General features: G+C 42.5%; 2 protein-coding genes across 2 annotated transcripts; both read right to left on the bottom strand.

Moving 5' to 3' along the window:
* Window positions 1-467: 467 nt before the first annotated feature.
* LOC110333629 (olfactory receptor 51E1) lies at window positions 468-7,105 on the bottom strand. The gene is made up of 2 exons (XM_021215275.2): window positions 6,965-7,105; window positions 468-1,551 (listed from the first exon to the last, which is right to left on the bottom strand). Exon 2 carries the CDS (start codon window positions 1,507-1,509, stop codon window positions 556-558), a length of 954 nt encoding a protein of 317 aa, XP_021070934.1. The 5' UTR covers window positions 1,510-1,551; window positions 6,965-7,105; the 3' UTR covers window positions 468-555.
* Window positions 7,106-10,093: 2,988 nt separating this feature from the next.
* Window positions 10,094-11,128, bottom strand: LOC110336948 (olfactory receptor 51D1). The gene has a single exon (XM_021219684.1). It carries the CDS (start codon window positions 11,108-11,110, stop codon window positions 10,142-10,144), a length of 969 nt encoding a protein of 322 aa, XP_021075343.1. The 5' UTR covers window positions 11,111-11,128; the 3' UTR covers window positions 10,094-10,141.
* Between the last annotated feature and the right edge of the window lie 1,594 nt (window positions 11,129-12,722).

Here is a 12,722-nt window from a genome sequence, read left to right as displayed (position 1 = left end):
GCCACCACGCCCGGCAAGTGTATTTGTTCTGACCTGGGACCCAGAAAGAAAGCAATATTGCTTTGGAGATTGTTTTGAGTAAGGAATCCAGTTCTAACTTCTCAGAAATCCAAAGTCATTGTGAATTCTGATGAGGAAATGGGGTTTTAAATTAGATAATATAATTTTATTAGAGTCTTGTGTTTATTTTTCTCTTGTCATGCCTTTGATGAACATTTTAGATGTTGCTTCATCTCCAAATGCTGTGAACCAACACCAGTGAAATGAATTGAACTTTGGAAGTAGTGATAAAAGTGTGAGTAATAACTTTTGAAACACGAGTCTTGGTCTTAATAATTATCTAGAGAAAAAAACAAAAGAATGAATGTGATATTAGAAAAATGGAGATTGCAGGTGTTTTTCCATTCCATGTAGAATTTGCACAGCAAGTTTCATCCTTGAAAGATTTGAGCTATGTTTTTATTAAGATTTATTTTCTTAATACTGTCTTCCAAGATATCATACTAAAGCGTGAGTTACAGAACTTTGAATGGAGGAAGGTTTCATCATGGTTTCCTAGTGATCTGAAGTGTGTGTGGTCACAAGGAAAAGACGAAGAATGCGCTGCCGGATCTCCTTTGTCTTTACTCCATAGACGATGGGGTTGAGTACAGGAGGAACTAGCAGATAGATGTTAGCCATAATGACAGGCAGGAGAGAGTCACGCCTCTTGCTGAAACGGTGCACCATCGACAATCCAATGAAAGGCACATAGAAGATGAAAACAGCACACACATGAGAGACACAAGTGCCAAACGCTTTTGCCTGGGCTTCACGTGTCAAGCCCAACACAGTCTTGAGAATGAGCAAATATGAGAAGGAAATGAGAAGTGAGTCCAAACCAATAGCTGAGATGATGACAATGAGTCCATAGATGATATTGACACGGATGTCAGCACAGGCCAGCTTCATGACGTCTTGGTGTAGGCAGTAGGAATGAGAAAGGATATTGGAACGACAGAAAGGCAACCTTTTGATGAAGACGGGTAAGGGTGCCATTAGTGCTGCACCCCGGACCACAGCAGCCATACCAATCTTGGCAACACGGGGCAATGTAAGCACAGTGGCATGCCGTAGAGGATGGCAAATGGCCACATATCGGTCAAAGGCCATGGCCAGCAGCACTGTGGACTCCATGCCAGATAAGGAATGGATGGCAAACATCTGTACCAGACAAGCATCAAACTGGATGGTAGTGGAATTGAACCAAAAGATGGCCATCATTTTTGGCATGGATGAGGTGGAAATGAGGATGTCTAGGCCAGAAAGCATGCAAAGAAAGATATACATGGGCTCATGCAGGCTGTGTTCTGTCCTCACAATGTAAATGATTGTCAAGTTACCTAGCACAGCAATAAGGTAGAGCGAACACAAAGGGAAAGCCAGCCAAAACTGAACCTCTTCCAATCCTGGGAGGCCTATTAAGATGAAATATGTGGCACTGGATTCACTGCTATTGAAGCCCACCATACTGAAGGAATCAGGACGTAGCCAGTACCAGGAAGACTGAAGCTGAAATACAAAGACAAGTCGTTGTCACGTCCTCTAGAATTTCAATGCCATATCACCCTGGATCCTAGTGTCCAATTCTCTAATAAAACTCTAGTTCCATTGCCTATCCAAACTCTGAACCTACCCTAAATTTTATCTAACCATAAATCAAGTACCAGATGAAAAATCCACTTAGCTCTACTTGCTAATCCTACCTATATATTAAGTGAACTAATAAGATGACATTCTCATATTATTAATCATTTAGTTTCTCAAACTAAAAAGCAAATACTTCCTATGTTTAATATTGATTATATTAACCATCCAAGTTATTGTCAGATTCTGGAAAATGAAACTATGGATGGAGAAATATTAAATGAAAAAATTTTAATATTGTAATCATGACCATTTCATCAGTCCATCCTAAGGTGATTATCATGTAAATCCATCAGTGGTAGCAATAACATAAACTGACATTGAAATCTAACTTGATCACTAATCTAATGACCTAATTTAGCCTTAATCATAACTTTAATGTCACCCAGGAATAGAAGCCATTGCAATATTAATTTAATAACATCTATTTTATTGTGATCAAGACTATTTCAATAAAAGACATGACTGGGGCTAAAATTAGATCATTAAATTAGTGATCATGTTAGGTTTCAATGTCAGTTGAATGCCAGTTTCATCCAAGAGCATCTCAATCTCTTTAATAGTAAATCTACTTTTCTGTCTATAAACTCTTGACTCCCAAATGTATTTATTGATGTCTGAGTTCTCTGTAGATGCCCATGTGTATAATTCTGAAAGAGACTACATGGTTGTCTGTCAAGCATATAAAAGTTTTTTCTCCAAAGACTAAAATCTTACAGAATCATTGTCGAAACACTGAGCTTAGAAACTGGTCCTGTATTCAGATCCCAGTTGTAAACAGTGTTAACCAGGGTATTATTTACTATTTATAAACTTCAGTCTCCTCATATACAAAATATTATTGATACCTCTTCTGCCTAATGTGAGGAAGAAATGAGATGATAAGCAAAAAGTGTTTAAACAATGCCTCGCATACACTGAGTACAAACATTATAATGTTGTTCCTTTCTCTCACCAGGCACCCAAGCTAGGTACCATGATGCTGTCCATCATGCTCCAGTGTAAGCTTCCTTGTCTGCACAACACCAATACTGACCAGATTAAATCAGGCCATTGCCTGCAGTAAAATACCCAGGGAAGGGTTGGAGGTGTGGTTCAGCTGACAGAGCCCTTGCCTAGCATGTAGGAAAGCCTGGATTTGATCCCACATGTATTCTTCATGCCCTCTCCGTTATTTTTCTCTCTCTTATGTTACTTTTCCTAAACTCCTTTCCCTGGGGTATAATCAATCATTTCCTGTTCTGAGTTCCCAAATAACTTTGTTTGGTTCTCAATTCCACGTAATTACTCTTCTGGTGATAAGAACCACTTATCTATTTCCCCAAATCACAAATTCCTTAATATCAAGGACTCTAGTCAATTTATTAATTAAGAGCACATAGCATTGAAAAAATGAATGAAAACATATAAAATGAGATTTTCTTTTACCCAGTTGACTTTAATCTTCGCTCAACATCTTTATGTGCTCATTCCATGCACTTACTCATACACATATGTGTGGCTATACTCAACTGCTCACGCTGGTAAGCATGGACACTGGCATACAGGTGCCAGAGATCAAAACAGGGAAGAGTCAGCTGGGCTGGGAGGGAGGCACCACAGAAGCACAGATGAGACCTGGACCTCAGAATCTGTGCAGATGGGAACTGAGGGCAAGGAAAAGGACCCAGAGAGCCCAGGTGTCACCCTTTCAGACTGCGCAGCCTTCATAAACGCCAGTCTCCTACAGTTCTCCAAAAGACAGCAGAAAGAAGCAACAACTCCCAGGAGGCCTTGTGGACTGAGCACCGGTTCATAATTAGAGCCATTTGCACCCATCCAAAAGAGGCTTGGGAGTGTCCAAGCAAGTTGGAACTAACTCATTGTTTTGAAAATGAAACAAAACCAAGGAAAAATAAATTAATAAGGATGCTTTTTTCTTTCTCTTTATTTTACTTTATTTTTAGAAAGCCCATACACTATTGTAACCCCAAAGGAGCAACTCTGTTCTTAACTTTTCCCTAAAATGTCAAACTAGTTTAGTGAGTCCTGAGGATGTTTCTCTGGGAACTGTTCAGGCATTTTGGCCTTTTCTCAGAAATCAGAGCCCAGAGACTTTGGGGTCTGTCTTCCTCCTGCACTTTTAAGCACTCCCTCCAATACCAGCTCAGCCCTTCTCACCAGCCCAGTTTCAACTTGCTCGAAAGCCCACTTTTTTTTTTTTTTTTTTACCATAACTGCTGCCATAAAAAAAGCTGGCAGAAAGGAAAACTAGGTCTGTGTGCCCCCTCTTCTGACACAAGAACAAGGAAGCAACCTCTGAGCCCTGACTTGTTTTGTCACATTAACAGAGCTTACTGAATGCCTACAAAATACCAGACACTGTGTTTCACCAGCATGTATTATCTCTCAGCTGAGAACAACCCTGCAGGATAGATGCAATTCTCTGGACCCTTTCCTCAGGACAGGAGAGAGAATTGGGACTCCAAGGGCTTAAATGACACACCTGGGGCTCAACCCTCCACAGTACAGTAGAAACTGCCTGTGCTACCTCCTCTCCTCTCCTCCTAGGCTGCCTTAGCTAACGAAATCTGGTTGGAGGTGAGGCAAGATGAGAGTTTGATAAATGGGACAGTCACCCAGGTATAATCTTAGAAAAAGAGAATAGGAGAATAATAAAGAGGGCTCTCCTAGATAAGGGTGTGGTCACACTTCTCTTCCAGACTCAGTTCCTCTGGCTATGGCATGGCCATGCCCTGCAGCAGAGAAGTAGAGAAGGGCTCTGTTCTATACCAACCACCTCCTAGTTTTATCAGAGCCTCTCACCAACTTGTGAGGAAGATAGTAATACCATCTGAAAGGTCGAAATGGAAAGATTAAAGCTCTGAGTGACCGATCTATAGGCTTCCAATATGCCAAGCCTAGCTTGTCCCTCTCACAGTCTCCTCCATAATGGATGTTTTGTAGGAATGATTTCCGTGTTGCATCTAAGGAATGCAAAGGGGAGGACCTGAGTCCAGGAACTTCTCTAGGGGTCAGGACCCCTAAGCAGCTCTCCCCACTTAGGGGATTGTAAAAAGTGGGAGGGGGTAAAAAGGAATGAGAGTGGAGATTTGTGGTCTTTGTCCTTACCTGGGATAAAAACAAAACAAACAAACAAAAAAATCAGTGCCTCATACCCAGAGCAATCATGTGAGAGTCACTGAGGCTGCCTCCAGCCTTTGCTAGAATATGTGGAAGAGAATGTTCTTACAGTGGACCAGACACAGGTAGGAGCCCCTGACTCTCCAAGCCCAGAGAGGGAAGGTAGACCTGGTGGGCAGTGCTGGGCCTCCAGCCTGGAGGAGCCTGACACTTGATTCTTGAGGAAGCTGACCTTTTCTTAACACTTCATATGAGTATCGTCCTCAGAACCACATTTACCCAAATCACCACCATCCAGTGTGCCCTAAAACCTGCTTAGATTCGCTGAAGCAAGTGTACCTTGAAGGATGTTGGCCATTCTTTTCTTTAATGGCCACAAAAATACTTGAAAGATGGAATTATGTTCCCACAGATCGGTCTGAAAGAGTACCTAGAGCTCAGATCTCTACCCACCCCCACTTCCTGTGTAGTTACTTATCTACAAGTTGGCAAAGCCGGAAGTGGACATTGGTAGTCTGTGAAGCTCACCTGGCCGTGACTGCTGCATACAAGTGGGTGGTAGCACCATAAATGCCTCATAGGAGACTTTGTTCAGTGCATTCATTTTTCATCCGACAGTTCTTACCTGGCTGGCTCCTGCCTGCCCAGCTCAGCAGTAAGCACCAGAGACCCTGAGGTTCAGAGTAAGCAAGGCTTCCCTGTGTGCGGAAAGACTGAGACAAGCCTGCAGTCATTACAGCATATTGTGATGTGTGCCAGGGCAAGGCTAGGGACAGCAGCCTTCTGGAAGCAAAGGTAACAACAGTAGCTCCCCAAGGTCTTTAGGCTCAAAAGACCCCCTAAAGTGATGTTATCAAGTTAAGGTGTGCAGGACCAGTTGCAGTTAGTCCAGGATTCCATGAGGTAAGGAGGCAGCAACACTCTGTTAGACGGTCAGGGTATGGAACAATGGGTAAACAGACAATAACACAGCTTTCCTGCCACCCACACATTGGGCTGGTGATGACAAAATGTAAAGACATAGGCAAGGAAGTTTTGAGAAAAGGTAAATGCACTAAAGATAAGTCAGCATTAGGATAGATACCCTGTTCCAACAGCAGTCAGAGAAGACAGTTAAGGAGACACCACGCAAGCCCAGCAGCCTGTGATGAGAATAGGTCAGTCATGCACAGACCTAGGTAAAAAGCATTTCAGGCTTGGGAGACCACAGGCAGAAGTGATCTTAAGGCAGAAAGGGTCTCTGAGTTCATGAGCAGAAAGCTCAAAGTGCCAAAACTAAGAACAATTCAGACCAGGCTAAGGGTCAGGTCATGGGTGACTGAGGGCTTTGCCATAACTCTGAGAAACATAAACAACAGATTTGGTTGAGAGTATGCACGTGTGTGTGTGCACTAGTGTGTGTGTGCACTAGTGTATGTGTGCGTGCATGTGTGTGTGTGTGTGTGTGTGTGTGTATGTATTAAGTATATTCTGACAAAGGCAAAGACCTAAAATAAGAGAAAAAAATAATCTTCATTTAGAAAGCTACAAGAGTTTTAGTGCATCTAAAGGTAAAAGATACAAGGTAAGGAAGACCTTAAGCCACATTTTAACCGAGCTGGACCTCCATCCTAGGGTTGAGTCAAGATCTGAGTCAAGATCAGAACTGGAGCCTTGTCAAGGGAGCCAATCTGATTTTTGATGCAGTGTTGATGGAGCCTTGACTCTACTCAGAGCCCCACACAAAACCACAACTCTAGTCTAACCTCGTATCCCAGGCTGTGCTTCAACTGTGGTAAAACCAAGGCTGCCTTTGTCCATACACTGAAACCCAGGTCAGTCCCGATTGACCCAGTCCAACTCCAGCCCAGTCTGTTCTTCATTCACCTCTGCTGCTATCCTCTGCCAGCCTCTCCATAGTCCCCAGTAAACCAGTCACTGGGGAGGGGGCCAGGGGAAAGATACCTGAGAAGTACTTCTAGGCAACATTTAACATCCTTCCCCTTTTAGCACATTACTCAGATTGCCTGTCACTTGGGTGAGAGGCTCAATGGCACCAAGCCCACCCAGCACACCTGGTTCTTCATGACTCGGTTTCTCATATATCAAGAGGTGTCATGGAAGGTCCTCTGCTACAGACAACCCTAACCCAAAGCATGCCTCCTCCTGTACTCACCTCGGCTGTCCTGAAAGAGCCTGTGTGCCTTTTCCCCCAGCGTTCTTCCTGAGGGAGGTCTGGCAGGCTGCAAAAAGCCCAGCCCCTTCAGTCTACACCTCCTCCTGTAGTCTGCTCAGGGATCCTTATTCTTGGTCTTGCCAGCTCCCTCTTCCTGCTCCTTCTTGTTGGGAGTACACACTGTTTCTGAGGGTCCATCTGCAGATAGGCCCTCACCAGACTCCTATAATTCTGGTTCCCTTCTAAGCTTCTACATCTTAAAAGGATGAACCCAGGCTGTGGGGAAGGAGGGACTTTGGGTAGATGGTCTCTAGAGTCCTTTGCAAATGGATCTTTGCCAGCTGGAATATTTAAACCAATCCCAAATGTGAAGTTAGAGTGAGAAAGGGCCAGAAGAAACTCCTTTCTGTGTCTATGGTGTATATGAGGGTCTTTCACAGTTTCTTCACAAAGCTGTCAAACAGCTAGAGGACAAAGTAAATCTGCAGAGACCTAGTGATTGGCAGCCTATCCCCATCTTGACCCATTCTTTATCCCTCACCTTTTCATTTGTAAATGCTGATTGTTGAGCCTGAAACTCAGTGGTCCCATCCTCTAAAGCCATAAGGACCTCCTTCTCTCACCTCCTTCTCTCGGAGCTTCTGGCTCTGAAGGCTAGCTAACAGAAAATGTGGATCCCCACAGATAATGCCTCTGCCTTCTACTCCACAGAGTACTGAAAGTCAGACCAAGGAAAGAGAATATAATGTGGTTGGTTTAACCTTGCCTATACTACTGACCAGTCACATAAGATCAATGTCATCTGCTTTCTCTTAAGGGTAAAAATAGTGAGAAAATATTTACAAAGTTCAATAATAATTTCCAGGTCAAACTAAGTGGCTTACTTGTAAAATAAGTTAAAATCATATTGGTATTTAAACAAATGCAATTTTAGTTGTGTTTCTGTTTTGTTTAATTGTTCAGTGTTATAGTTAGAAACTGTATGTCAAACACAGTGTACATTGACCTAAACTATAAAAAATAGACATTAAGGTTAAGCCTGGCCCCACATCAAAGCTACTAAATGCAAAGGCTTCTGGTACCTACAGAACTTTCAGCCTGGCTCTCCACCAACACCCTAGAGTCATTGCCACTGCCTCTATTAGCACATAGGCATGGCTGACACAAAGATTTTTCTCACAAAACACTTTTATTTCCATCTAAGATGGTATCTCATGAAGCAAAAAACATGAGTAAACATGTCTCTCGTGTGAAGCAATGAGGAAGCAAACAGTGCACATAAATCAGTGGTTTGTGGGACACCGGGCATCTGGCAACAGAGGGCAGAACAACTGAGGCAAGATGAAGAACCAAGATATAATGTCCCCAGACTTCCAGCATCTTGCCTCATTTCCTTACTCTGGCATGGGAAAGGGGATCTAGCCAGAGTCTAGAGGCACCCCTCAGTTGTGGAGTTGGACTGAGGGTTCCGAATGATCACTTCAGTCAAAACGCAAAGGCAAAATGTTGGAGATGACAGATCTACATAAAAGTCAACACTTGAGGGTGGAGAGAGCCTTCTTCAAGAATTCATCAGAGTACTAATTATGTGAGCAAGGTAACCAAAACTGTAGGGAGAATCATTTCAAATATTTAGAAGTAATATTAGAAAGTGATAGCACAGGACAAAGATTAGTGGCTTCCTGGTAATCAGAGTGGAGGGCTTCATAGTTCACCTTTTATTGAAGATGCAGAAGACCATACCTCCACATGAGCAAGTTGGGACAAACCTTCAACGCATATCCAAAATAATTGTTCAAGCTAGCATCAAGGTATCAAGATGCCTTCTGAGAACAAAGCAGGAGAGGAACTGGTGAGGAGCTGTTGTGGAAGAGGAGGCAGAAGGCTGGGAGAGCCTGAGGGGGGGGAAGGGGTGCTATGAGCAATTGTCTTCTGGCTGCTACAGTCGAGAACACAGAGCAGATATGACCATTTGCAAAACTTTACACAAAATACAAAATTTTAAAAACATAAAAGTAGGAGAAGGACCCTGTAAAGGTTGGAGAGGGGATAAGAGAGAGTAATGTGGATAGACAACATTGCAATGTCTTCTACTCATCTATGAAATTGACAAAAGGAAATGCTAAATAGACAGAGAAAGATGTACCGTGACTACAGTAATCATAAGAAACCTAAGGAGGCTTTATTCCTGTTAGATAACAAGCAGTTCATAGCAAATCAAATTCCCCATAAACACAGGAAAGTGATAAAATTACAGAAAGAAAGAAACACAGAGTTGTGGTTAAATGTTTCAATAATCCACTCAAGAATTTATTAAAACATACTTAATAATGGAAGGCAATTTTCCCCTTAAGGTACTATAGAAAGTTCATATTGTTCTTTTGCATTTACGCAAACAACTTCATATTGGAAACGAAAAAGTATGACTATCTTCATTCACACACAACATAATCATCCATGAGGAAATTTAGTAAAATTTGCTAAGAAATTCTAGAAATAAAATTGGAGTATAGTAAGATATAACGTTCAAGATTACATAGAGAAACCATAGCTCTTCCTACTAACAATGTGTAAATTTTTAACTTTAATTGAATAAACAAAGCCATTCATACCAGCATTAAAACTATAAAGCATTTAGGGAAAATTTTGACAAGATTTCTGAAAGAAATTAAGAGAATGACATACATCATTGTCATTTTGATTATTTAAAACCATTGTCAAAAAAAAACCATTGTCATCAACATTCATTATTTTTTATTTTCCCATGTTCGTATTTATTATCTCATTGAATCCCCACAATCATCCAACAAGGCCTACTTGCATTTCTGTTTCATAGTATTAATAGTTTCCAAAATTGCTATGTTTCATAGGCCAAATAACTGGTCTCCAAATAAAGCCATTAATCTTAATCTGAATTCCAAATGACTCCAACTTCACATGCTTCCTTTTATGATAACAACAGAAACCACATCTGAAAGAGGTTGTTCTCCATGATGGTCTGTCTAGACTAGACAAAAGTTCTGTATTGACATATTCCCAGAAACAAAAATGCATAGTCTATCTGTATATAATTACAGTGAGACAGCCCAGTGGGTTGCATGATGTGGTCATGAAGTCATTCTACAGATCCTTATCCTGTCATTTGTGGTATAATTGAGGACACACAGCTGGGTGTCCTCACCTGCCATCTTGTGAAAACATACGGATAACCCTTGAACGGATCTCCTTGGTCTTTGCTCCATACACAATGGGATTAACTACAGGTGGTAGCAGGAGATAGATATTAGCCATAACCACATGGACCAAAGATGTGGGACCACCCAGCCTATGTACCACTGATAGCCCAATGAGGGGTACATAGAAGACCAGGACAGCACAGAGGTGGGAGATGCAGGTGTTGAAAGCCTTGAGTGCTGCCCCTCGAGTTGACAGCTCCAACACAGCCCTCAGGATGAGGATATAGGAAAAGCCAATGAAGAGGGAGTCCACACCCATGACTGAGAGGATGATGAAGAGCCCATACACGACATTGACTTTGGTATCAGTACAGGACAGCTTCATAATGTCTTGATGGAGACAGAAGGAGTGTGTGACAGTATGTTTTTGGCAGTATGACAGACGCTTCAAAAGGAAGGGCAGTGGAAAGAAGAATACAAATCCCCTAGCTAGGGAAGCTAGGCCAATCTTGGCCACAGTAGTCCCTGTGAGCACAGAAGCATGGCGTAACGGGTAGCAGATAGCCACAAAGCGGTCAAAAGCCATGGCCAGCAGGACAGCAGACTCCATGGCAGATAGGGCATGAATAAGGAACATTTGGGTCAAGCAAATGTTAAACTCGATCTCCTGAAGGCCAGTTAGGAACAAGCTGGCCATTTTGGGCATGGTAACAGAAGAGAGGACCAAGTCAATGGTAGAGAGCATGGCGAGGAAGAGGTACATGGGCTCATGCAAGCGCCTCTCCACACGAATGATGACGATGATGGCCAGGTTGCCCAGTGTGGCCACTGCATACATAAAGCATAAGGGGAAAGCCAGCCAAAAGTGGATTTTAGATCCTAGGCCAGGGATGCCTACCAGTAGAAAATAGGCTGGATGGGCCAAACTTCCATTTGGAGTGGCAATGAGAGGGACCAAGGGCTGTGGCATGCCAGATCCAGAGACTGGGAAAGAAAAAAGAAAAAACAGTGCTCAGTTATGGCTCAGCGGGAAAAAAAAGAACTAATGAAATAAAAAAAAAATTGGAGTAGTCAGAGTTTAAAAAAAAAAGATTTAGTTGTTTTTTTTTTTTTTAAAAAAAGTCTATCCTGAGCCCTCACATCTTTCTGTTCTCATTCCCCCTATTTTTAATTTTATAAAACTCATTATACAACTTTGCAAATAAAGAAAAGCATCACACACCAAAATCAACCAGATCCAGGGACACTGTTTTTATGCACATCTTTCTGAACATCCCAAAATTTATCCTGACCCTCTGAGGTCCCAGCACTGCATAAGAAAATTTTGATACGATTCTATTAATCTGGGTGCATGAATGCCTTCTCCTCAAACACTCAGAACAATCTTCCTTTTAAGAGCTAATATTTCTGGCCTGGCCATGACTCTTAGCTACATACCACCAGGTTTTCACAGTCCTTCAATTATGACAGTATCACTTCTGGTATAATCTGGGCACAGGGCAGGTATAGGTCAAAAATCAGAGGCTTGCTGTCTGATTGCCTCTGGCTTATCATAGTCTGATTTATGGCAGGAAATGGGAACTCATCCTAGAACCTGTTTTCAAGGCAGATTTTTTTTTCTTTTTGTCTAAGTCTGTGTAGCATTTCTCTAACTCCCCTAACAAAATTATCTGATATGAAGTTGGGAAGAAGGGGTCTTGAAGAAATGGAAGGGAAGGAAGAGGATGAATATGATCAAAACATATTGTGCCAGTGTATGAAATTCCCAAATAGATAAGGTGATTTTTTTTTAATTGTCTGAGATAGTTGCAAACACCATCCACCAGGCCCTGATCCACCACCCACAGAGCCAGAATTTTCAGGCGAGGCACACAGAAGGCTGTTTTAAAAAGTGATTCCTTCACCCCTAAGTGATCACTCTTTTCCATTAGAGAGAACTGTGGAAACCTGTTCTGATGTTCTAAGGACTAGGGAGATGAGGAGGAGAAGACATTAGCATTTCAGGTGGCCGACATAAAGCAGAAAAGAATCACCCATCAGGATGTCTGTGTGAGAGGTCCATGATCCCAAACCATGCTTGGCTGGGGTGTGTCACTGGAACCAGACACAGTGCAGACACAGAAAGAGAATAGGTGAGTGCAGCCGCTGCCACAATCAAGTGGCCACGGAGTCACCTCTTCTAGCTCTTCTCCCCAGTCAGTTCATAACATCCCAGGCTCAACTCTCTCCTCTGCACACACACCACTCCGCTACATACCTCTGTCCTGAGAACATACCAGCTGTATGATGCTTTTACCTCGATAGCTGAGGGCCTTGTCTTGCCCCAAATAAAACCTCTCCCAAACCTATGTCTCTATTCCAATCCACCTTCCACACCACTGCCTCTGAAAAACATGACTTGAGGTGTCAGGCATCTGATTATAGAGTTATAGGTGATGCCCCTAGGCTTCAAGACAAAGTCAGACCCCATTGTCTGTTAACAAAGGACTTGATGATGAGGCTCAAAGGTTACTTTCCAGCCCAGCTTCTATCCTCTCTGTTCCTTTTCCATTACCAGGCACCACCTGTACCACCAACATGAC

This window comes from Mus pahari, chromosome 1 (genome assembly GCF_900095145.1).
Source record: "Mus pahari chromosome 1, PAHARI_EIJ_v1.1, whole genome shotgun sequence".
Lineage (NCBI taxonomy): Eukaryota > Metazoa > Chordata > Mammalia > Rodentia > Muridae > Mus > Mus pahari.
The sequence above is the reverse complement of the archived record's forward strand: the minus strand, read 5'-3'. Positions and strand labels throughout refer to the sequence as shown.

Bases quoted from the DNA above. Each gene is read 5' to 3' on its own strand.
- LOC110333629 (XM_021215275.2), bottom strand. From the start codon at position 1,509: ATGGTGGGCTTCAATAGCAGTGAATCCAGTGCCACATATTTCATCTTA.
- LOC110336948 (XM_021219684.1), bottom strand. From the start codon at position 11,110: ATGCCACAGCCCTTGGTCCCTCTCATTGCCACTCCAAATGGAAGTTTG.